The sequence below is a fragment of the Cebus imitator genome, unplaced genomic scaffold (assembly GCF_001604975.1).
Source record: "Cebus imitator isolate Cc_AM_T3 unplaced genomic scaffold, Cebus_imitator-1.0 Scaffold237, whole genome shotgun sequence".
NCBI lineage: Eukaryota > Metazoa > Chordata > Mammalia > Primates > Cebidae > Cebus > Cebus imitator.
Window position 1 is genome coordinate 203,943 of NW_016107552.1, and position 22,070 is coordinate 226,012.

The 22,070-nt window shown below is 42.8% G+C and overlaps 1 protein-coding gene across 1 annotated transcript in view; it reads left to right on the top strand.

The window, feature by feature from the left end:
• TTC28 (tetratricopeptide repeat domain 28) overlaps positions 1-22,070 on the top strand; it is a gene marked incomplete at its 5' end in the record, with an annotated part of 309,931 nt that overhangs the window by 192,615 nt on the left and 95,246 nt on the right. The window contains 6 exons of the mRNA XM_017498029.2: positions 7,679-9,020; positions 10,266-10,789; positions 14,689-14,798; positions 16,902-17,031; positions 19,560-19,778; positions 21,720-21,885. Coding sequence (XP_017353518.2) covers positions 7,679-9,020; positions 10,266-10,789; positions 14,689-14,798; positions 16,902-17,031; positions 19,560-19,778; positions 21,720-21,885 — 2,491 coding nt within the window. The remainder of the gene's footprint in view (positions 1-7,678; positions 9,021-10,265; positions 10,790-14,688; positions 14,799-16,901; positions 17,032-19,559; positions 19,779-21,719; positions 21,886-22,070) is intronic.

Sequence of the window (22,070 nt, forward strand, 5' to 3'; positions counted from 1 at the left end):
GGAGTTAATTTTAGTGTAAGGTGTCAGGAAGGGGTCCAGTTTCTGCTTTCTGCACATGGCTAGCCAGTTTTCCCAACACCATTTATTAAACAGGGAGTTCTTTCCCCATTGCTTGTTTTTGTCAGGTTTGTCAAAGATCAGATGGTTGTAGATGTGTGACATTGCCTCCGAGGCCTCTGTTCTGTTCCATTGGCCTATATCTCTGTTTTGGTACCAGTACCATGCTGTTTTGATTACTGCAGCCTTGCAGTATAGTTTGAAGTCAGGTAGCATGATGCTTCCAGCTTTGTTCTTTTTGTTTAGAATTGTCTTGGCTATGCAGGCTCTATTTTGGTTCCATATGAAGTTTAAGGTGATTTTTTGCAGTCCTGAGAAGAGGGTCATAGGTAGCTTGATGGGGATAGCATTGAATCTATAAATTACTTTGGGCAGTATGGCCATTTTCACAATATTGATGCTTCCTATCCATGAGTATGGAATGTTTTTCCATCTGTTTGTGTCCTCTCTTATTTCCTTGACTGGTGGTTTGTAGTTCTCCTTGAAGAAGTCCTTTATATCCTTTGTTAGTTGTATTCCTAGGTGTTTTATTCTCTTTGCAGCAATTGTGAATGGTTGTTCGTTCTTGATGTGGCTTTCTTTAAGTCTGTTACTGGTGCATAGGAATGCTTGTGATTTCTGCACGTTGATTTTGTGTCCTGAGACTTTGCTGAAGCTGCTTATCAGTTTAAGGAGAGTTTGGGCTGAGATGATGGGGTCTTCTAAATATACAATCATATCACCTGCAAATAGAGACAATTTGACTTCCTCCTTTCCTAATTGAAGACACCTAATTTCTTTTTCTTGCCTGATTGCTCTGGCTAGAACTTCCAATACTATATTGAATAGGAGTGGTGAGAGAGGGCGTCCTTGTCTAGTGCCTGATTTCAAAGGGAATGCTTCTAGTTTTTGCCCATTCAGTATGATATTGGCTGTGGGTATGTCATAAATAGCTTTTATTTTTTTTGAGATATGTTCCGTTGATACCTAGTTTATTGAGAGTTTTTAGCATAAAGCGCTGTTGAATTTTGTCGAAGGCCTTCTCTGCATCTATTGAGATAATCATGTGGTTTTTGTCTTTGGTTCTGTTTATGTGGTGGATTACGTTTACAGACTTGCATTATGTTGAACCAGCCTTGCATCCCTGGGATGAAGCCTACTTGATCATGGTGGATAAGCTTTTTGATGTGCTGTCATAATCAGTATGCCAGTATTTTATTGAAGATTTTTGCATCTATGTTCATCATGGAAATTGGCCTGAAGTTTTCTTTTTTGGTTGAATCTCTGCCAGGTTTTGGTGTCAGGATGATGTTGGTCTTATAAAATGATTTGGGAAGGATTCCCTCTTAGTGGATTGTTTGGAATAGTTTCAGAAGGAGTGGTACCAGCTCCTCTTTGTATGTCTGGTGGAATTCAGCTGTGAGCCCATCTGGACCTGGGCTTTTCTTTGTCAGTAGACTATTAATTGCTGCCTCAACTTCAGCCCTTCTTATAGGTCTATTCAGGGTTGCAACTTCTTCCTGGTTTAGGTTTGGGAGGGTGCAAGTGTCCAGGAATTTATCAGTTTCTTCCAGGTTTACTGGCTTATGTGCACAGAGTTGTTTGTAGTAATCTCTGATGGTAGTTTGTATTTCTGTGGAATCAGTGGTAATGTCCTCTTTATTATTTTTTATTGCATCTGTTTGATTATTCTCTTTTCTTTTTTATTAATCTGGCTAGTAGTCCATCTATTTTGTTGATCTTTTCAAAAAACCAGCTCCCAATTTATTGATTTATTGAAGGGTTTTTTGTGTCTCTATCTCCTTCAGTTTTGCTCTGATCTTAGTTATTTATTGTCTTCTGCTAGCTTTTGAGATTTTTTTGATCTTACTCCTCTAGCTCTTTCAATTTTGATGGTAGGGTGTCGATTTTAGATCTTTCTTTGCTTCTCATGTGGGCATTTATTGCTATAAATTTTCCTCTAGACGCTGCTTTAAATGTGTCCCAGAGATTCTGGTATGTTGTGTATTTGTTCTCATTGTTTTTGAAGAACATCTTTATTTCTGCCTTCATTTCATTGTTTATCCAGTAAGCATTCAAGAGCCAGTTGTTCAGTTTCCATGAAGTTATGTGGTTCTGAGTTTTTTAATCCTGAGTTCTAATTTGATTGCACTGTGGTCTGAGAGACTGCTTGTTATGATTTCCGTTTTCTTGCTTTTGCTGAGGAGTGATTTACTTCCAATTATGTAGTCAGTTTTAGAGTAGGTGTGATGTGGTGCTGAGAAGAACGTATATTCTGTGGATTTGGGGTGGAGAGTTCTGTAAATGTCTATTAGGTTTGCTTGGTCCAGGTCTGAGTTCAAGTCCTGAATATCCTTGTTAATTTTCTGTCACATTGATCTGTCTAATATGGACAGTGGAGTGTTAAAGTCTCCCACTATTATTGTGTGGGAGTCTAAGTCTCTTTGTAGGTCATTAAGAACTTGCTTTATGCATCTGGGTGCTCCTTTGTTGGGTGTGTATATATTTAGGATCATTAGCTCTTCTTGTCGCATTGATCCTTTTACCATTATGTAATGCCCTTCTTCGTCTTTTTGGTTTGTGTTGGTTTAAAGTTTATTTTATCAGAGACTAGGATTGCAACTGCTGCTTTCTTTTGCTCTCTATTTGCTTGGTATACTTCCTCCATCCCTTTATTTTGAGCCTATGTGTATCCTTGGACGTGAGATGGGTTTCCTGGATACAGTACACTGATGGATTTTGACTTTTTATCCAATTTGCTAGTCTGTGTCTTTTGATTGGGGGATTTAGCCCATTTATATTTAAGGTTAATATTGTTATGTGTGAATTTGATCCTGCCATTTTGATGCTAGCTGGTTGTTTTGCCCATTCGTTGACACAGTTTCTTCATTGTGTCTGTGCTTTTTACCATTTGGTATGTTTTTGGAGTGGCTGGTACTGGTTGTTCCTTCCTATGTTTAGTGCTTCATTCAGGAGCTCTTGTAAGGTAGGCCTGGTGGTGACGAAATCTCTGAGCAATTGCTTGTTCGTAAAGGATTTTATTTCTCCTTTGCTTATGACGCTTATCTTGGCTGGATATGAAATTCTAGGTTGAAAGTTCTTTTCTTTAAGGATGTCGAATATTGGCCCCCACTCTCTTCTGGCTTGTAGGGTTTCTATGGAGAAATCCGCTGTGAGTCAGATGGGCTTCCCGTTGTGGGTAACCTGATCTTTCTCTCTGGCTGCCTTTAACATTTTTTCCTTCATTTCAACCCTGTTGAATCTGACAATTATGTGCCTTAGGGTTGCTCTTCTAGACGAGTATTGTTGCAGTGTTCTCTGTATTTCCTGGACCTGAATGTTGGCCTGCCTTGCTACATTGGGGAAGTTCTCCTGGATAATATCCTGAAGAGTGTTTTCCAGGTTGGATTCATTCTCTCCATCACATTCAGCTACACCTATCAAACATAGATTAGGTCTTTTCACCTAATTTTTTGGTCTTTTCACCCATATTTCTTGGAGGCTTTGTCCATTTCTTTTTACTCTTATTTTCTCTAATCTTGCCTTCTTTTATTTCATTGAGTTGATCTTCAATCTCTGATATCCTTTCTTCTGCTTGATCAATTTGGCTATTGAAACTTGTGTATGCTTCTTGAAGTTCTTGTGTTGTGTTTTTCAGCTCCATCAATTCATTTGTATTCTTCTCTAAGCTGTTTATTCTCTTTAGCATTTCATCAAACCTTTTTTCAACGTTCTTAGTTTCTTTGCATTGGGTTAGAACATGTTCTTTTAGCTCAGAGAAGTTTGTTATTACCCACCTTCTGAAGCCTGTTTCTGTCAGTTCATCAGACTTATTCTCCATCCAGCCTTGTTCCCTTGCTAGTAAGGAGTTGTGATCCCTTGGAGGAGGAGAGGCGTTCTGGTTGTGGGTGTTTTCAACCTTTTTGTGCTGGTTTCTTCCCACCTTTGTGGACTTATCTACGTGTGGTCTTTGTAGTTGGTGACTTTTGGATGGGGTTTCTGAGTGGACGTCCTTTTTGTTGATGATGAAGTTATTTCTTTCTGTTTTTTAGTTTTCCCTCTAACAGTCAGGCTCCTCTGCTGTAGGACTGCTGGAGGTCCATTCCAGACCCTGCTTGCCTGGGGACTTGCAGCAGCTGCAGAGCAATAAGGGTTGTTGCCAGTCTCTTCTTCTGTTATATTTGTCCCAGAAGCATACCCGCCAGATGTCAGCCTGAGCTCTCCTTTATGAGGTATCTCTTTGGATATACGGGGGTCAGGGAGCTGCTTGAGGAGACAGTCTGTCCCTTATAGGAGCTCAAATGCTGAACTGTGAGCTCCATTGTTCCCTCAGAGCTGCTGAGCAGGTACATTTAAGCCTGCTGCAGCGGAACTCATAACTGCCTTTTTTTTCCCAGGTGCTCTTTTCCTGGGGAGGTGGGGCTTTATTTATAAGTTCCTGACATGCTGGTGCCCTTTTTTTAGAGATCCCTGCCCAGTGAGGAGGTAGCCTAGTCACAATCTGCCAGCAGAGGCATTGCTGAGCTGCTGTGGGCTCTGCCCAGCAGCTATGTGAACTTCCTTGCGGTTTTGTTTACAGAGGTATAGTTAGAACTGCCTTGGTAATGGCAGTCTACTTCCATAATGGTGGACTGTCTCCGTAATGGTGGACTGCCTTGGTAATGGCAGACTGCCTCGGTAATGGTGGACTGCCACAGTAGCGGCAGACTGCCTCGGTAATGGTGGACTCCCTTCCCCCCACAGAGCTGGACCGTCCTGGGTCCATTTATGCTTGCTGCAAAACTTCAATCCAGAGCATTTTAGATTGCTGGATTTTTGTGGGGATGGGATCTGCTGAGCCAGATCACCTGGCTCCCTGCTTCAGCCCCCTTTTTTTTTTCAGTCGAATGGGCGGCTGTGTCTCCCAGGTGTTCCAGGCCCCAGTTGAAATGGCCGCCCTGATTTGTGTGAGTTTTTGTGCAGAGATCTGCTGTGCCCGCTGAAACAGCCATGTTGGAAACTTGTGGTGCTTTTCAGCCTGGGAATCTCCTTGTCTGTGGGCAGTAGTAACTCATTTGGAAATGTGGTGTTCACTCACCCTCTGCGTTGTTCTCCAGAGCTGTTCCTATTTGGCCATCTTGGATCCTGACTGACTTTATCTTTTTTTTTAAGACAGGGTCTCACTCTGTCACCCAGGATGGAGTGCAGTGGTGCAGTCATAGCCTACTACAGCCTTGAACTCCTGAGCCCAAGTGATCCTCCTACCTCATCCTCCCAAGCAGCTGGAACTACGGGCTTACACCACCATGCCCAGCTAATTTTTAAATTTTTTGTAGAGACAAGGTCTCCCTGTGTTGCCCAGGCTTGTCTTGAACTCCTAAGCTCAAGCAGTCCTCTTGCCTCAGCCTTCCAAAGTGCTGGGTTATAGGTGTGAGCCACCACACCCAGCCCTTCACCATTTTTAATGTCACCATGTTTATTCCATTGTATAAATGTACCATGATTTAGTTATTTTTGAATTATGAAATATTTTACTCATAAAAAATATACAGAAGAATTATCATGGTTTATTTAATTTCCACCACCTCAAGAATTTCCTTCCCTGGAAGTACATAATTTCAATAACTAATATTGCAATTTCACTCTGTAGTTTACAGTGCTCTTGCACGTACATTATTTCATTTGATACTGTCATCTCCTAAGGTTGGTGTTATGTTTATTATTTTTCTCGTTTTATAGATGAACTAGGTAAAACTCAAAAAGGCTAAATGATTTACCCAATATCTTAAGTCCAGTTAAGTCCAAGAGATGGCTGGGTCCCAGGACTGCATATGACTCTTGTGGCAGGGCAGATCTCCACGTCATGCAAGGGAGGAGTCAGGACCAGCAGAGTGGTCCCCCGAGACTCACCCTGCACTGTATCCCCAGCTCCTGCCCTGCCCTGACTTCAGCCTTGATCATGCGTACTGTCTGCCTTTTGACCCATTGTGCTCTCTGAGGGCAGAGACCTCTGTCTTCACTCTTCTTCCTACCCCTGCTGCCCACCACAAGTTCTAATATACAGTAAATACCCACCTAATGTCTGCTGGATAAGTGAATGAATGAATAGGATGTCAGAGAGATGCACAAATTGTGGAGGCTAGGTTTTCACAGATTTCTTTCTCAGTGCCTCTGTTTTTAATTCAGATGTTTTAATAAGAACACATCTTGGCATTTTCAACTTTTGGGGCTTCTGTAAGGTTTAGTCACCATTGGAAAGCTCACACACTGATGCATGGAAAAGCATGTTCAAAACCAAAGGCAAGGAGAGAACTGTTTGCATACTGGCTTCTCTCTACCCTTTCTAGTGGTGGCCCTCACTCTCGCCCCAACTAGGATGGACCAAGCTCTCCTTAAAGCCAGCTCCCAAGTTACCATTATGCTATCCCTTATTGAAACCAATTTATAGTTAGGACATTTATGATATATCTCATTTTAACTGCTTGTTAAAATAATAGCTTAGCAGCTATAATATGGTTTATGATATTTGTTTGAAACACTGTTACTGTTGATTGTAAAAGCAGTATAGCAGAATTACAAGAGATTTTAGAACAAAAATTACTGAAATTCCACCACCTAACAAGGCGACTATTCTTGTTTTTGCATAAGCTCATCAAGAGCTTGTTCATGTGTGTGGACATACTTATTTTCCTAGTTGTTGGCACAGGAGTATGCCGCATTTTTTCCTGATTTTTCCATGTAATGTGATTACAATAACATTGTTTCCCCACTTTTCAGTATAGACTTCATAATTATCTTTTTAATGACTGCATAATCCCATGTTGAGTTGATATACCAAAATGTACTTATACAATCTTCCAGTGTTTCACATTTAAGATGTTTCTGATTTTCAGGTAGTCTATAGTGCCATATTGAAGGTTGTTATGTGTATTGTTATGCAAGCTTTTGTGTTTGTCAGATGATTTTCTTGGGGTACTTTCCCTTAAGTAAGATTGCTGGGTCACAGTAGGAGCGTTCGTGGTTCTTGCTATGCTGCTTGTGCAAAAAGGTTGTTCCAGTTTATGTCCCCAGCAGTTGGTATGTTTACCAATTTTAGGACAGTTTCATCAGTGTAGGAGTTATGGTTAATTTTTTTGTTTGCTAATTTAGCTGAAGTAAAATGGCACTTCAGGGTTGCTTTATTTTGCATTTCATTGATTATTAAATGAAATTAGCATTTTCCCCTGTGGTTACTCTTGTATTTCTTTGAATGTGAGTTGTCTGCTGACATTTACAGATCTTTGCCTATTTTAGTAAATTGGATCTTCATTTTTAATAAATCAAACTGAGTAAACTCTTTACACACAATTGCTATTGAACTTTTTAATTTATATTTAATATATTTTCCAGTATTGTTTTGCCTTTTAATTTTAGATATGTATTTGTAGTGCAAACATTCTTATTTTTGTAATAAAATCTGTAAATGTTTCTTTCTGTTGCTTTAGAACTTAAGCTATTCTCCCTCTGGAGAGCTGATAAATATTTAATTCTACCTTCTGTTATTTTAAATTCTTTAATTCATCTGGATTGCATTTTACTATAAATTGAGATGCAAATTACATTTCTTTCTACATTGCAAATCAGTTATTTCAGTCTTAGCCTGTTCTTTTTTTCTGTTTCTCAGGAATCATACACCAGATGAAAGGCGATTATGACACTGCACTGAAACTCCACAAGGCCCATCTGTGCATTGCTCAGGAGCTGAGTGATTATGCTGCCCAGGGCCGTGCCTATGGGAATATGGGCAACGCCTACAACGCTCTTGGCATGTACGACCAGGCGGTCAAATACCATCGGCAGGAGCTGCAGATCTCCATGGAAGTGAACGACCGCGCCTCTCAGGCCTCCACGCATGGGAACCTTGCCGTGGCCTACCAGGCTCTGGGTGCCCATGACCGAGCCCTGCAACACTATCAGAACCACTTGAACATCGCCCGGGAGCTACGAGACATCCAAAGCGAGGCCCGGGCCCTCAGCAACCTGGGTAATTTCCACTGCTCTCGGGGAGAGTATGTCCAGGCTGCCCCCTATTATGAACAGTATCTCCGGCTTGCTCCTGACCTTCAAGACATGGAAGGAGAAGGGAAGGTCTGCCACAACCTTGGCTATGCCCATTACTGCCTTGGAAATTACCAGGAGGCAGTGAAGTACTACGAGCAGGATCTGGCACTGGCCAAAGACCTTCATGACAAGTTGAGCCAAGCAAAAGCCTACTGCAACTTGGGCCTAGCATTCAAGGCTCTGCTGAATTTCAGTAAAGCTGAAGAGTGTCAGAAGTACCTACTGTCCCTAGCCCAGTCTCTGAATAATTCCCAGGCTAAATTTCGAGCCCTAGGGAACCTGGGCGATATATTCATCTGTAAAAAAGATATAAGTGGTGCAATAAAATTCTATGAGCAGCAGCTGGGCTTAGCTCACCAGGTGAAGGATAGAAGACTAGAGGCCAGTGCATATGCAGCCCTGGGCACTGCATACCGAATGATCCAGAAGTATGACAAGGCCCTGGGTTATCACACACAGGAACTGGAGGTATATCAGGAGCTGAGTGACTTGCCAGGGGAGTGCAGAGCTCATGGGCACCTGGCTGCCGTCTACATGGCCCTTGGGAAATATACAATGGCATTCAAGTGTTACGAAGAGCAACTGGATCTAGGGCAAAAGCTGAAGGATCCGAGTCTGGAAGCCCAGGTCTATGGCAACATGGGCATCACAAAGATGAACATGAATGTGATGGAAGAAGCCATTGGCTACTTTGAGCAGCAATTGGCCATGCTGCAGCAGCTAAGTGGAAATGAGTCTGTGCTCGACAGGGGCCGGGCCTACGGCAACCTGGGGGATTGCTACGAAGCCCTGGGTGACTATGAGGAAGCTATCAAATACTACGAACAATATTTATCTGTTGCCCAGAGTCTGAATCGCATGCAAGACCAAGCCAAGGCTTACCGCGGCCTGGGAAATGGACACAGGTAAAAATGACCAAGGACAAATGTGATTTATAGTTCTACACAAAGAGCATTTGAGACAGTAATGGCAACTTCATGTGTGCATGGCAGTTTGTTAACTATAAAACATTTTCATACATGTCTCATCTGATTTCTCCAACAGTTGTTTGAATTAAGTAGTTGATGTTACCCTTATGTTATGGACAAAGAAAATAAAGTCCAGAGAAATTGAGTTAATGCCTAAGATTATTCAGCTTAAAAGGGATAGCTGAGAGTTAAACGCAGGGCTCTGTGATTCCAAATGCAGTGCCTTTTGACTACAATATAATGAGAAGGATAATAGGGATGGAGAAGGTGAATGAGTCACTTTCACTGATCTTTTCTGAATACCTCCCACATTATATGAATGTGTTTATTAATACAACATCTGCACTTAACAATTACTTAGACCCCATTGTGTTGCTCTTTGGAAAAGCCACCTGATAATAGGGGAATGAATAAATGTACTATGTAGCATGCATCATGCTAGGTCCCTTGCACAGATATCTTAATAGTTATAGCATTTCCATATAACTCTACGTCTATTATCATCTGCTGTGGGATGTGGGATTTATTATCACCAGAATCGGAGACTCAGGGGAATGAATTCATGTGCCCCACACAACTGGTTTGGTCATGCTCTTCCCACTCTTATGTCTTCTCTTAGCAGCACAAAAGGACACACTGTTGGTCAAGGTAATACTTTCTCCTAAATGTGGGGAACCCAAGAAGGTGTCTGTGTCTGCAGAATATATGGCCCCACCAGAGAGGGGATTAGGACTCCTGGAGTGGAGGAAGGGCAAGGGTCAAACTAAATCTTCACCTGCAGAATGCTCTGAGAAGCTCAGGGTGAAAGATTTATAGCCACTGTAAAGTGATTTCAAAATCATAGTCTAAGCAGTAGTGGAAATAGGGAGGCCTGAAGAACCAGACAGTTCACTTGCTATCATTGTGCCTATTAATATATTTTATGTTTCCTCTGGGGTGTATATCCCATTGAATCTCAAGCTCTTGGGAAGGTCACTAAGGGATGACTTTTGAATTGCTTTTCAGATTATGAAATTCCTCTGCATCTCACTCTAAGGGCACATGATAGATTTTAGCTAGAAGAGGAGTTAAGAGCTTCTATAGTAAGTGACAGTGACAAATGCTTTTCATTTTCTCAGGGGCTTTAGCCTGTCTGCACCTGCACAAAATAATATCATTGCTTTTCTGTCTACATCCCCACAGGGCAATGGGGAACTTGCAGCAAGCCCTTGTGTGCTTTGAAAAGAGGCTCGTGGTTGCCCATGAGCTCGGGGAGGCCTTCAATAAAGCCCAGGCCTATGGAGAGCTGGGAAGTCTGCACAGCCAATTAGGGAATTACGAACAAGCCATTTCCTGCCTTGAACGCCAGCTGAACATTGCTAGAGATATGAAAGACCGAGCCCTGGAGAGTGACGCAGCCTGTGGCCTGGGGGGCGTTTACCAGCAGATGGGGGAGTATGACACAGCCCTGCAGTACCACCAGCTTGATCTACAGATAGCAGAGGAAACCAACAACCCCACATGCCAGGGCCGAGCCTATGGGAACCTGGGCCTGACTTATGAATCCCTGGGCACCTTCGAGAGGGCTGTGGTCTATCAAGAACAGCACTTGAGCATTGCTGCACAGATGAATGACTTGGTGGCCAAGACGGTGTCATATAGTAGCCTTGGAAGGACCCATCATGCCTTGCAGAACTATTCCCAAGCAGTCATGTACTTACAGGAAGGTAGGTGAAAAGGCCCATTTTGTTCTCGTGGCCTGCTTGAAATCAAGTTCAGAGTCAGAACTCAAGACTCAGAGAGAAGTATGCGCAGTTTGAGTGGCCACCTCTGTGTGGAGTAAGGGTCTCAGAGGCCACATTGTCAGCTCAACTCCAGAATCACAGTGTCCCCACCAGATGTCCCTTGATAGTACTAAGGTGTTTCATTGTCCGCAGCACCTTGCCCTGCTCTCTGTGGACCCAGATTGTCTTACTCTTTTAGTGACAGCATCCGTTGCTCGCCAGATGCCCAAGGAGCTGATGCCCTCCTTGCTTTTCAGAACCCTCTGTGGAATGAGCAACTTGTTCTCACACAGACGAATCAAATAAGATGTAATCCTAAAAAATTATAAGGGTTTGAGTCAGAAGAAAATGCCCATCTGCTCCAAGCTCTGTTATCCCTCTAACGAGTATCTAACTATATGAAAACTTGAGTCAGTCCTGACATGGCAGTTGAAGTCTAATCTAGAAGCATCAGTTTGAGGGTCACTCGAGTAGTAAACCAGGCATCCTTCCCAGCATTTGTCACCTATAGTGCTTGGACTGGTGCCACAGTAGGGTCTTGTTCCACGCAAGCCTAGAAACTGAAGGCTGCACAGTTGGACCTTGGATGCTTCATTCTTCCGAAAGCTGAAGTCGCACAGCAATGCATCCTTCCCCTCACACAGGCACATTGGATCCTCTCACCCTAGAAGGGAAAAGGGGCAGGTAGCTCACTGGTAAAAGGAATGGTTACTGATTTCAAGCAAAAACTCTCACTTCCAAGGGGCTTTGCACTTAAAGTATATTTAATCTGATTCTGTCCTCACAATAGTCTTGTGAGGTATATCTTTTGATTCCTGTTTTTGCAGTTTAGTCACCTGAGGTTCAGAGGAGTACAGTGATTTTATCCTAATCCTGTGGTCAGTTAGTCAAGGAATAGGACCCAGCTTGGGTTTTCTGAACCAGAAACCACACAAGACCCTCTCTGAAGTTGTTTCTAACTTTACAATTGCAGAGCAGGGTCGGGCACCCTATCATCTTTTACTCCTGAACCCCCACTGGGAAGCCAGGAGAGGGAGAAGCAGGAAACAAAGAGGAGAATGGGTAAAGGGCTGATTCACTGGTCTCCTTTGCAATGGACCAGGGACTGTGCTGGCTTGCAGTCTGAGAGGTTACAAAGTCTGAAGCTGCTTCCCAGACCTTATCTGGCTCCCATTCTGCCCACATGGGGCTCTGCCTCAATGCATTAAATGAGAATGTTGGCTTCTAATTTCCTGAAACTTAACTGTGGTAAAATTCCAGCAGACGAGGAGCAATTTTCAGTTGAATTTGTGAAAACTATTAAATTCAGTCATATGACAACTTTTCAGCTGTGTTCTTTGTACTTCCTGAAATACTGCTTCCATGAAACAGCTGGTTTGCCTGAGACATTGCAACACAATTCTATATTTATGGAAAATTCTCAAGTTCATTTTATTGTTTCTTGTAATTTTTAAGTCTTGCAGACATCTAAAACTCTAATTTGTAGCACCTCTACAGTGTCTGTTTTGTGGATATGTCCACTAGGGAGCCTGCAGCCAGTGGCTTGCCTCATGGGCCAAACCAGATGTCTCTTCTCATGAGTGCAGGACACCTGGACAGTGCTTTTCCAATGCTCTGAGTTAGGTCTGCAGCCTCTGGCAATGAAGGACTAGCTTATCTGGAAAGCTCCCTCTCTCCTGGCTTTCTGAGGGGAGGAGGCTGTGGGGCCTGTGGATCAGCAGCAGCCTGCTTCAGTGCAATAAGACTCTCACAGATGGAGCCTGGTCTGAGTTTTTGAACAAGCTCTCCAGGTGCTGCGGAGGGGGACACCTCTGGTTAAAGCCAATGGTCTCACCCAGCCTTTCTTCTTCTTGCAAATGAAGAAAGGGAGCTTGGATCAAGTTGGTGACTTGCCTGGGACCAGTCCCTGACAAACTATAGGTTCTAGGAGAGCTGGATGGTGAGTCAGTTCCTAAAAGCCAGAAGCAGATAGAAACTGGGGCAGGACAGATACCTTGTCTATCCAGTGGGCTTTTAACTCTTCATTGTTGAACCTCAGAGTCCTGCATGGTGGGGATACAGCAGGAAAAAGCAAAGTCCCTGTTCTCAGAGAACATTCCTTCTAAGTAGGAGTTGTCTCAATGAATTTCACTTTTGACTCAGATCTCGACCTAGCAGGGACATCTGTATTGAAGAATTAATGTGGTTAGCTTATTGAAGGTTTAAGCAATCAGTATCCTTCTGGTTTTTTCCCACGAACCATCTTCTTTAATATGTTTTTCCATTCTGTGAGGTGTTTAAAAATGTGAATTATTTACAAATATTTTTGTTATCCAAAGCATCATTTAAACTTAAAACGATGTTTCTAAGTTTTCTGAGTTATGAGCATTTTGAGATGTATATGACCTTGAACCTGAGTGCTACTTTTCTTACCCTCTCAACAGCCTCAGTTCCTTTTCAAAAGTCTGAAATTGCACAGGGCCAGCATGATCAGAGGCAGCTTCCATCTACCCTGAATTAGATTAGAAGAAGGAAGTCCTTCCTTTGTATATGCAGTTGTACGGTGGGAGCCTTCATGCTGTCTCTGCACAAGCTAGATTCTAGGTGCAGAGAGCAGGATAATGAGGGCAAAGCAATGCTGAGAACTGCATAGTGACCAATGCAATAAATGGTTGCCTTCAGATTTGACTGTCACAAAGCCCTGGAGGTTGCTGGTGTCCTGAAACCCAGAAGCTTGCTGTGGGTAAGTGACCCAAACTGCAGGTGCCTATCTGAGGGCTATTAAAATGAGGATGGTCTCATTTAAGGCTTTTGCCTCATAATAGCACTTGTTTTGCAACCCCGCTGAGGCACATCAAAGTCTTAGACTGAAAGGGAAAACAGATTAAACATGAAATGTGTCAGTAGCATCAGTAACAGAAGGCAGGGTCAGGCTGTGTTCATATTCTGCTTTCAGGAGAACATCGTGTGTTTCTTCTGTTGACACTCATTGGATGCTATGCACATGAGAAAGGAAAAGTATTCTTTTTCCTTCTGTATTTAACTGTCAGGAAGCGCTTTGCCAGCGAAGAATCAGGTTAGATAAATTTATCAGCCAGGAGTTTTCATTTGCAAAGCTATGGATTTCAAATCTAGGAGGGTGACCAGGTTAGGTTTCACTTGTTTTAGTGTTTCTCTCTGCCCTGCAAACCTGTCTCCTGTTGGTAGCCATCACCTGAGCTCTTGCCGAGGCATCCTGGAATGTCCTGGAAATGTTGCTACCAGCACAGAATTTGAAGAGAATGCTTATTCTACCTTGGCTGATTCAGCTCTTGTCCTCATTTTATCTAGCTGTGTTGTTAGTTTGTTTGTTTGTTTTTTAAAGAGATAGGTCTCACTAAGTTGCCCAGGCTAGATTCTTACTCCTGGGCTTAAACAGTCCTCCAGCCTCAGCTTCCTGAATAACTCTGGTTAACATTTTTTTATAGACACTTGAAGCAAAATTGGGTGGGAGCAGTGGCTCAGTCCTGTAATCCCAGCACTTTAGGAGGCCAGGGTGGGTGGATCACTTCAGCCCAGGAGCTGGAGACCAGTGTGGGCAACATAGTGAAACCCTGTCACGACCAAAAAATACAAAAGCCAGCCAGGTGTGGTGGCCTGTGCCCATAGTCCCAGCTACTCTGGAGGCTGACTGAGGTGGATCATCTGAGCCTGGGGAGGTCAAAACTGCAATGAGCTGCCACTGCACTCCAGCCTGGGCAACAGAGTGAGACTCTGTCTCAAAACAAACAAAAACAGAAAAGTAAAATGACCCTCCAGGACTCCTTAAGATAGTGAAGTTATCTGTCTTCTCTGGTTCCTTAAATTTCTCTGTCTGGTTTCAGGTTTAAGGTTAGCTGAGCAACTGGGCCGAAGAGAAGATGAGGCAAAAATTCGCCATGGCCTTGGCCTCTCCCTTTGGGCTAGTGGAAACTTGGAGGAGGCCCAACACCAGGTAAGCAGAACCCCTGACTGAAGTGGATTTTTTGTTTCTGGCAACATGGAAGACCTTAGGATTACTTTCCTAGTAGTGATGGCATTTACCAGAGGCACTGACTTCTACCCTTGGGCTGATGTGTATGATTTCCAGCCTGTACCAGCCCAGAACTATTGAACAATCAGTAAAGATTTTTGCTCACTCGTGTGATAGATTTATCAATAATTTCTTAGGAATTCTTGTATTAAGTGCTATTGCTCCCCATTAAACATTAATATAATAATAAAATTATATTCGTTTCATGACAGAAGTAAAAGAATTCATAATTATTAGATTTAATGTCCCTAGATATATTAATAGATATAATTTCTCTCTCTCCCTGTTTTAAAAAAAGGCCATGTTTCTGCATATGTGCAAGTAGTTGAAGGAAAATCCCTTGTCATGCTGGCCCTGGAGAGTAGAAAGATCCCTGGAGTTATGGTCTCCTCTGTTAGGTTGGAGGGGTAGTGAGATGGCTACATCTAAAATCACATGCTCATCCAGATAGCGAGCATGTGAGTGGTGACTGCAGAGGAGACTGTGCTAGGCAGAGGGGGACCAAGGATAAGTCTTCTATCAATAGGTGCTCACAAGAGTCGAAGACACGTGACTGAATTTGCACCATAGCATTCTAGAATCTTAGGTTTTACTGTACTTGTAAAATGATTAAAGGCAACGTAAAAGATTGATTTTCTAATTTCCTGGTTATAAAAAGTGAAACCTGTGTTGATATTCTGATTTGAAATTTTGAAAGTATTTATTATACCTCAATGGATTTAATCCTTAAAATAACCCTGTGAGGTAGAAACTTCCTTCTTTATAGAGAGGAAGAAATTGAGTCTCTGAGTCTTGCCAAAGGTCACACAGCGAGTTAGTGGCAGAGTTAGGAACACATTCTCTTACCACTCTCTGGATCTATGTCTCTTAGTCTTAAAATTCTGTACTTGATCTTAGCCAAAAGGCCAAGAAAGAAGTAGTCTTAGAATTCTGATGATTTTTAAGTTTGGATAAATTTAAAATTTGATACTGAGTTTCCAGCATATAAATATCAGAGTCATCTTAGACAGTGTGGCATAAGGGGGAAAAATGAAACATCAGAGTCAGAAAAGTCCATGGCCTCACTGATGGAGAAGCCTGTTAGAGCAGCAGGACAGTGTCTCCGTAGGAATGGCAACTGTCTGGTCCTCAGAGTGTCCATGTGAGTGGGCATGGCTCCTTGAGGAGCTCACCCAGTGGTGATCCGACCCTGAGGCAGGGAACCATCTGCAAAGAGCTATTGCCCTCCAGAGAATGTGGCGCTCTCTTCCTCTTAGCCTCATCCATTTCCAGCATGCCTCCATCACACCTGTTCCCACTCGCATCCTTCCTCACCATGAGGTGTGACGGTGGTGAATTGTGGTTGCTTGATGACAAGAGGAGAGGCTTTTTGTTTTAATAAAAATTAGCAGTTGGTTGGATTAATAGCTGTTTTAATATCTTTAAGACCATAAGTCTGTAATGTCTTTTAGATCCCGTTATGCATCAAAAATGGATTATATAAACTGTAATTTACTGGGTATGATCTGATGTCTTTTCAGGTCCACAAAGACCTACCTGGTGTCAGGTTCTAATGAGGGAAGTCAGTGGGCAAGTGGCAGGTAGCTGGAAAAACACTAAAGGAATCATAGACAGTTTCAACGTGGCTCTACTGTCTCTCTGGGCGTGAGTGAGCCCAGGTGCGAGCTGTGGGTACAAGCCATATATGCAACATAAGCAGGGTAATTATACCTTTTACAGACAATAGTGGCTCTGAGCTAAGCATGAGCTCACATGGGTGAGCCTCACATGGCATGGTTACATAATGAGTAAAGTTGTGCACCTGTGCTCCAAACTCCCAGAGTCACGCTGGACTGGATGTCTGCCTCGGCCTATTCTTGACCACAGCACATCCATTTTCCTTATACCTGGACATAAGATTCTTCCTTTCAAATATTTAAAAAAATACTTAGGTTGTGCACAGAGACGTGAGCAACAGTTGTCTCTAGTCTGTAAACAGCTGGACATTGGTTTCTGGGGAATGAATGATGTTCTTCCTCCTTGCAGCTTTATAGGGCATCAGCCTTGTTTGAAACGATCCGACACGAGGCACAGCTGAGCACGGACTACAAACTCTCCCTCTTTGACCTACAGACATCATCCTACCAGGCCTTGCAGCGGGTGCTTGTCAGCCTAGGTGAGAACAGCTGGGGTTATTCCTTGCCTATGTGTGTGCTGGTGCGCACAGATGTGTGTCCAAGTTGTTTAGTGACAGGTGTGATGAAATGATTTTTTTTGACAACAGACTGTGGAGCCACAACTATAACCAGTCATTGAACATTCATTCATTTATTCAATGAAGATTAGTAGAGCTCTGACCACGTGCTGAGTGCCTGCCCTGGGGATTATAGTCAAGAAGACCTGGTTCCTGACCATAAGAAGCTCTTAGCCTGTGGAAAGGCTTTAGTCAGTGAGTCCAGTACAGTGCTGATTGGCATTAAGATAAACTCCAATGCTGTGGAAACAAAGTCTCTTTAAAAAAAAAAAATAGTGATGAGGTCTCACTATGTTGCCCAGGCTGATCTCGAACTCCTGGGCTCAGTCAGTTCTCCCGCCTTGGCCTCCACAAAGTGCTGGGATTACAGGTATGAACCATCACACTCAGCCTGAAACAAAGTCGTTTGCCTGGTTCAACAAAGTCTCTTATCTTTGGGTCCAGGAGGCAGAGAAAGTGTCCTTGAGACAGGGATGCTTGAACCAGGTGTGCCCTCCCCAGGTTCCCTCTCACCACTAGCACATGGCTCAAGCATCTGACTAAGGGAAGTACCTGAGAAGACACCTGCCTTTTCTCTCTTTCCTCAGCCACACATCTTTCAAGGTTGCTGTTTAATAAATGTTTTTACCACCTGGGTCTGCCTCCTAGGCTGTGGCACAGTCAGTGATGATTCTCCCAAGCCTGTGTGCCCCATCACACTGGGGCAGCATGCATCCTTTTTCACCTGAGCCTTAACTAGTCAGCCAGTCCCTTCCAGCTCCCCTGTCTGTCATCTGCCTCTTCCCAGGAGATATTTATTGCAACTATCAAAGGCTTTGAATTTGGATGTTGAGGCCTTTTTGATAACCTGTCCCTTGCTGTATGTATAAGAAGTCTCAAATTTCCTTTTGAAAAATGTATCTATTAAATGTGTTCATTGCTTGGGATTACAGTTTATTATCTATTATAATCACAGTGTTAAGTCTGTCTGGCACTTTGGGACCAATTTTCCAATGTGCATAGAAATTGTCCCTGCTGTTCCAGTTAATAACTTAATAGAGTAAAAGGAGACACTTACACACACACATATAAATCTCCACTTGCTTCTGATACACAAACTGCAGGAAGCAAGGCATCCTTGAAGTGCTGTCACAGCTGCAGCATCTGGCCTGCTTCTGTCTGCTTTCTTTGGACTCAAGTTATAGTAACTCTTCCATATTTACATGTGTGACAAAAGTAAATCCTCTGCATTTGTTCCTTCAGCACTTATAAACAATTCCTTTACATTTTTTGTGCTTTCATATTGGTGCATTAGCTTTTAAACTAGATTATAGGCCAGTTTCTTAAGGAAAGTGGGATTCAAAATTCAAGTAAAAGACAGGAAAAGCTTGAAATAGAGAAGCAATTTTAAAGAAATGGAGAGCTGAGAGGTTTAAACTCTTTGCCCATGGGGATAAAGGAAAAAGTATGTTGGATCCCAGAATGGAATGAGGTATCAGCCCCAACAACACTACTACTACCTGTTACACATGCAGTGCTTTAAGTAGGCCTACCAGGCATCTTTACATGTAGTGCTTCATTTAATCTTTAAAATAGCCCTTTGAGATAGGCAGGACAAATATTGGCATCCCTCTTCTTGAGACAAGGCAAGTGAAAGGGAGAAGGGCATACCCAGGAGAGGAGCTGGCATGTGTAAAGGGACGGAGATATAATTTGGGGAGAAATGGATAAGGCTGGACAATGTTATGCATAGAGGGGCTGCATGGAGGGAGGAGAGAGAGAGAGTCAGTCATTTTGGGATGCTGAGGTGGGCAGATCACCTGAGGTCAGGAGTTTGAGACCAGCCTGGCCAACATGGCAAAGCCCCGTCTCTACTAAAAATACAAAAATTAGCCAGGCACTGTGGCACATGCCTGTAGTCCCAGCTGCTTGGGAGACTGAGGCAGGAGAATTGCTTGAACCCAGGGCAGGGGTAGAGGCTGCAGTGAGCTGAGATTGTGCCACTATACTCTAACCTGGGCGACAGAGTGAGACCCCGTCTCAAAAAAAAAAAAAAAAAAAAAAAAAAAAAGGTAAAGAGCCAAGTGAAACCAAAAAACCTGGTGTCAGAAGCCAGGCAGGAAGTGCAAAAAAAAAAAAAAGCTAGGTTAGGGAACAACTCAGGAGGTAGAACAGAGAAGGGCAGGACTTAAGACAAGTGGACTGAATTAGATTAGCTCCTTTGTGGCACTGGCTGCAAGACAGGTGAAGACTCAATGGTTTAGGGTAGTGTGGAATCAGTCATGTAGGACGCTGCACCCACCATCTGAGGCAGGGAATTGAATCTAAAGCAGTGTGATTGAGATTCTGTCACATGTTGGAGAGCAGAGGCAGTGAGGTTTCTTCCCAGGATTTGATGGCCGTCCCTGATAGGCCTCTATTAAGTAAGCACACTCGCTATGGACTCCTCAGCATATCTCTTTGTCTCCTAGGCCATCATGATGAAGCCCTGGCCGTGGCGGAAAGGGGACGGACAAGGGCATTTGCTGATCTTCTGGTGGAACGACAAACAGGACAACAGGACTCCGACCCCTACTCCCCAGTCACTATTGATCAGATCTTAGAGATGGTTAATGGCCAGAGGGGACTGGTGCTTTACTATTCCCTGGCCGCAGGCTATCTGTATAGCTGGCTGCTTGCTCCTGGGGCAGGTAAGATCTCTTTCTGTGGGAACAGGGCAATTAGAAGACTAGACCTGTGAAAGTCTAATGAATAGAGATGGAAGAGCTGCATTATCATAGATCTTACTAAGGAACTGATGTCAGATTTTAGCAAAACCTCAGCCGTGGTAGATATGCCATGGTGGGGCATTCAATTAATAAGACAGCTCAGCTTTCTCATTCCCCCAAGAAATTGCTGCTCCTCACTGTTGAATGTGGAAGCATTTATCAAGGAGGACTAAGAGCAGAAGAATTAATTTCACTAGCAGCCCTATGTGTAGGCAGCTGTTGTTCATTAGCGAATAAAGCGATGACTGCAAGTCCTAACAAATTCTTTCTAGACATGGTTTAATAATTGTGACCCTTTGTCATGGCAAAGTTAAAGAGACTAAAATGATAATGGCAACTCTATCACAGGTTATAAATAAGTCTTATGCTTGAAATTTCTGAGTTTAACAGAACCCATTTTTAACCAGTTCTGCTGTAAATCTATTTCAGAAGTAAAAATCTCCTTTGATTAAATCAGCATTAAATGTTCAGGCTGTAACAGTTTCACTAAATACAGAAACACTGATTAGCTGTTAGGGCCATATTTTTTTTGCATAATAAAATGCTGATGGCTTTACCATGTTGGAGGCACACCAGATCCAATTAGAGTTTATTGACTGGGGAAGTGGATCTTATAATTGGGAATCTTAAAGAATGGACCTTTTGAATATCTATAAGCCAGTTTCAAAAACTTTTACTGCCAGTGAGAATTGACAAGATTTTCTTGATTGTGTTTCTATCCCTTTGATTAAAAAAAAAAAAAAAAAAAAAAAGATGGCTGGATGACAGCTCCCAGATGCTTTTAGGCAATGAGCATTTATGCCTATGCATTCTATGCCTCGGCATTGTTTTTAATAATCTTTTACCTTTAGTTCCATGTCCTTTATGGGCTTTCCACAAAGACTGTTCTTACAGCTGACCTTTTTAATGCTGAAGGTTTTAAATTGTGATTTTTACAGTGACTTGGTTAGTAAATGTTGGTCACAGTGGAATCTTTGTGGATCCCAGCTCCCAGAGTGGCCCTGATACTCGTGCGGACACAGTTGATGACTGGGAGGTATCAAGCTCCTTCTCTCTGTGGTTGTTACATCTTGGGGACATGATTTGACAGGTGGTATATCCGAATCCCTGTAATAATGAGGCTCCTCTTGTTTCTTTTCCATTCCTTTTTGCTCTTAATGAGGCTCTAAAGCTTTCACTGGGGGCCCTAATCCAATCAGAGAGGATCGGCGTTTTCCAGAGCTGACACCCCTCATTACCATTTGAGAATATATCCTATTTATTGCCAGAAAACCACTGTGGACTGCCTCACTTTTATGCAGCCATCATTTTTTGCTCCTTTAATTCATTAATGACCATTGACCAGTTAGTCTTATTTAAAAATGGTTTAAAATGTTTTTATCTGGCTTTTATATTGTATGTTTATTATAATTTGCTTTTGTGAAATGAAAACTCTGTTAGAACACAATTTCCACTTGGCCAATTATATTTTTCTTCGGGATTTTAGTTTCTATAAAGGATATGTCTTGGCATGCTCATGCACTATTCCTGAAAGGAGACTTTCCCTAGCTGGTGCTTCTAGGAAGCATCTGTTTTGAAACACATATGAAGTAGTCATAATTCCAGGAGTTTCTGAAAATATCATCAAATGCAAAAGCTGTATCTTGAATTCCTTGGTTTCAAGCACTATACCTAATGGTAAGAGCTATAAAAAGGGTACTGACCAAAATAGAGAAAGCCCTCTTGAGACCTTCGATTTCAGGATTTTTTCACAGGATTTGCAGGATGAAGTCACATACCATTGGCATTCCTGTCCCCTGCCCTCAGCTTCTCCCTTCCCTAGCCCTATTGTGTATAATGTCAGCTATGCCTGTTTTGCTTCAGGAATTCTGAAGTTTCATGAACACTACCTGGGTGAGAACACAGTGGAAAACTCAAGTGACTTCCAGGCCAGCAGCAGTGCAACCCTTCCAACAGCAACCGGCTCAGCCCTGGAGCAGCACATTGCCAGTGTCCGGGAGGCCCTGGGGGTGGAGTCTCACTACTCAAGGTAGGTAGTAAAACATTCCCAAGCCCATTTTCAGATAAATCTCAGGGCATTATTTTTTGTAAACATCCTATTTGAGGTAATAGAATACATCATTTGGAATTCACATGGCTTTGCTCAGTCTTCACAGCTGCTGCGCAGAAACAAATGTGTGTCTCTGGAGTGTAAGCCCCTTAGTGGTCTGTCTT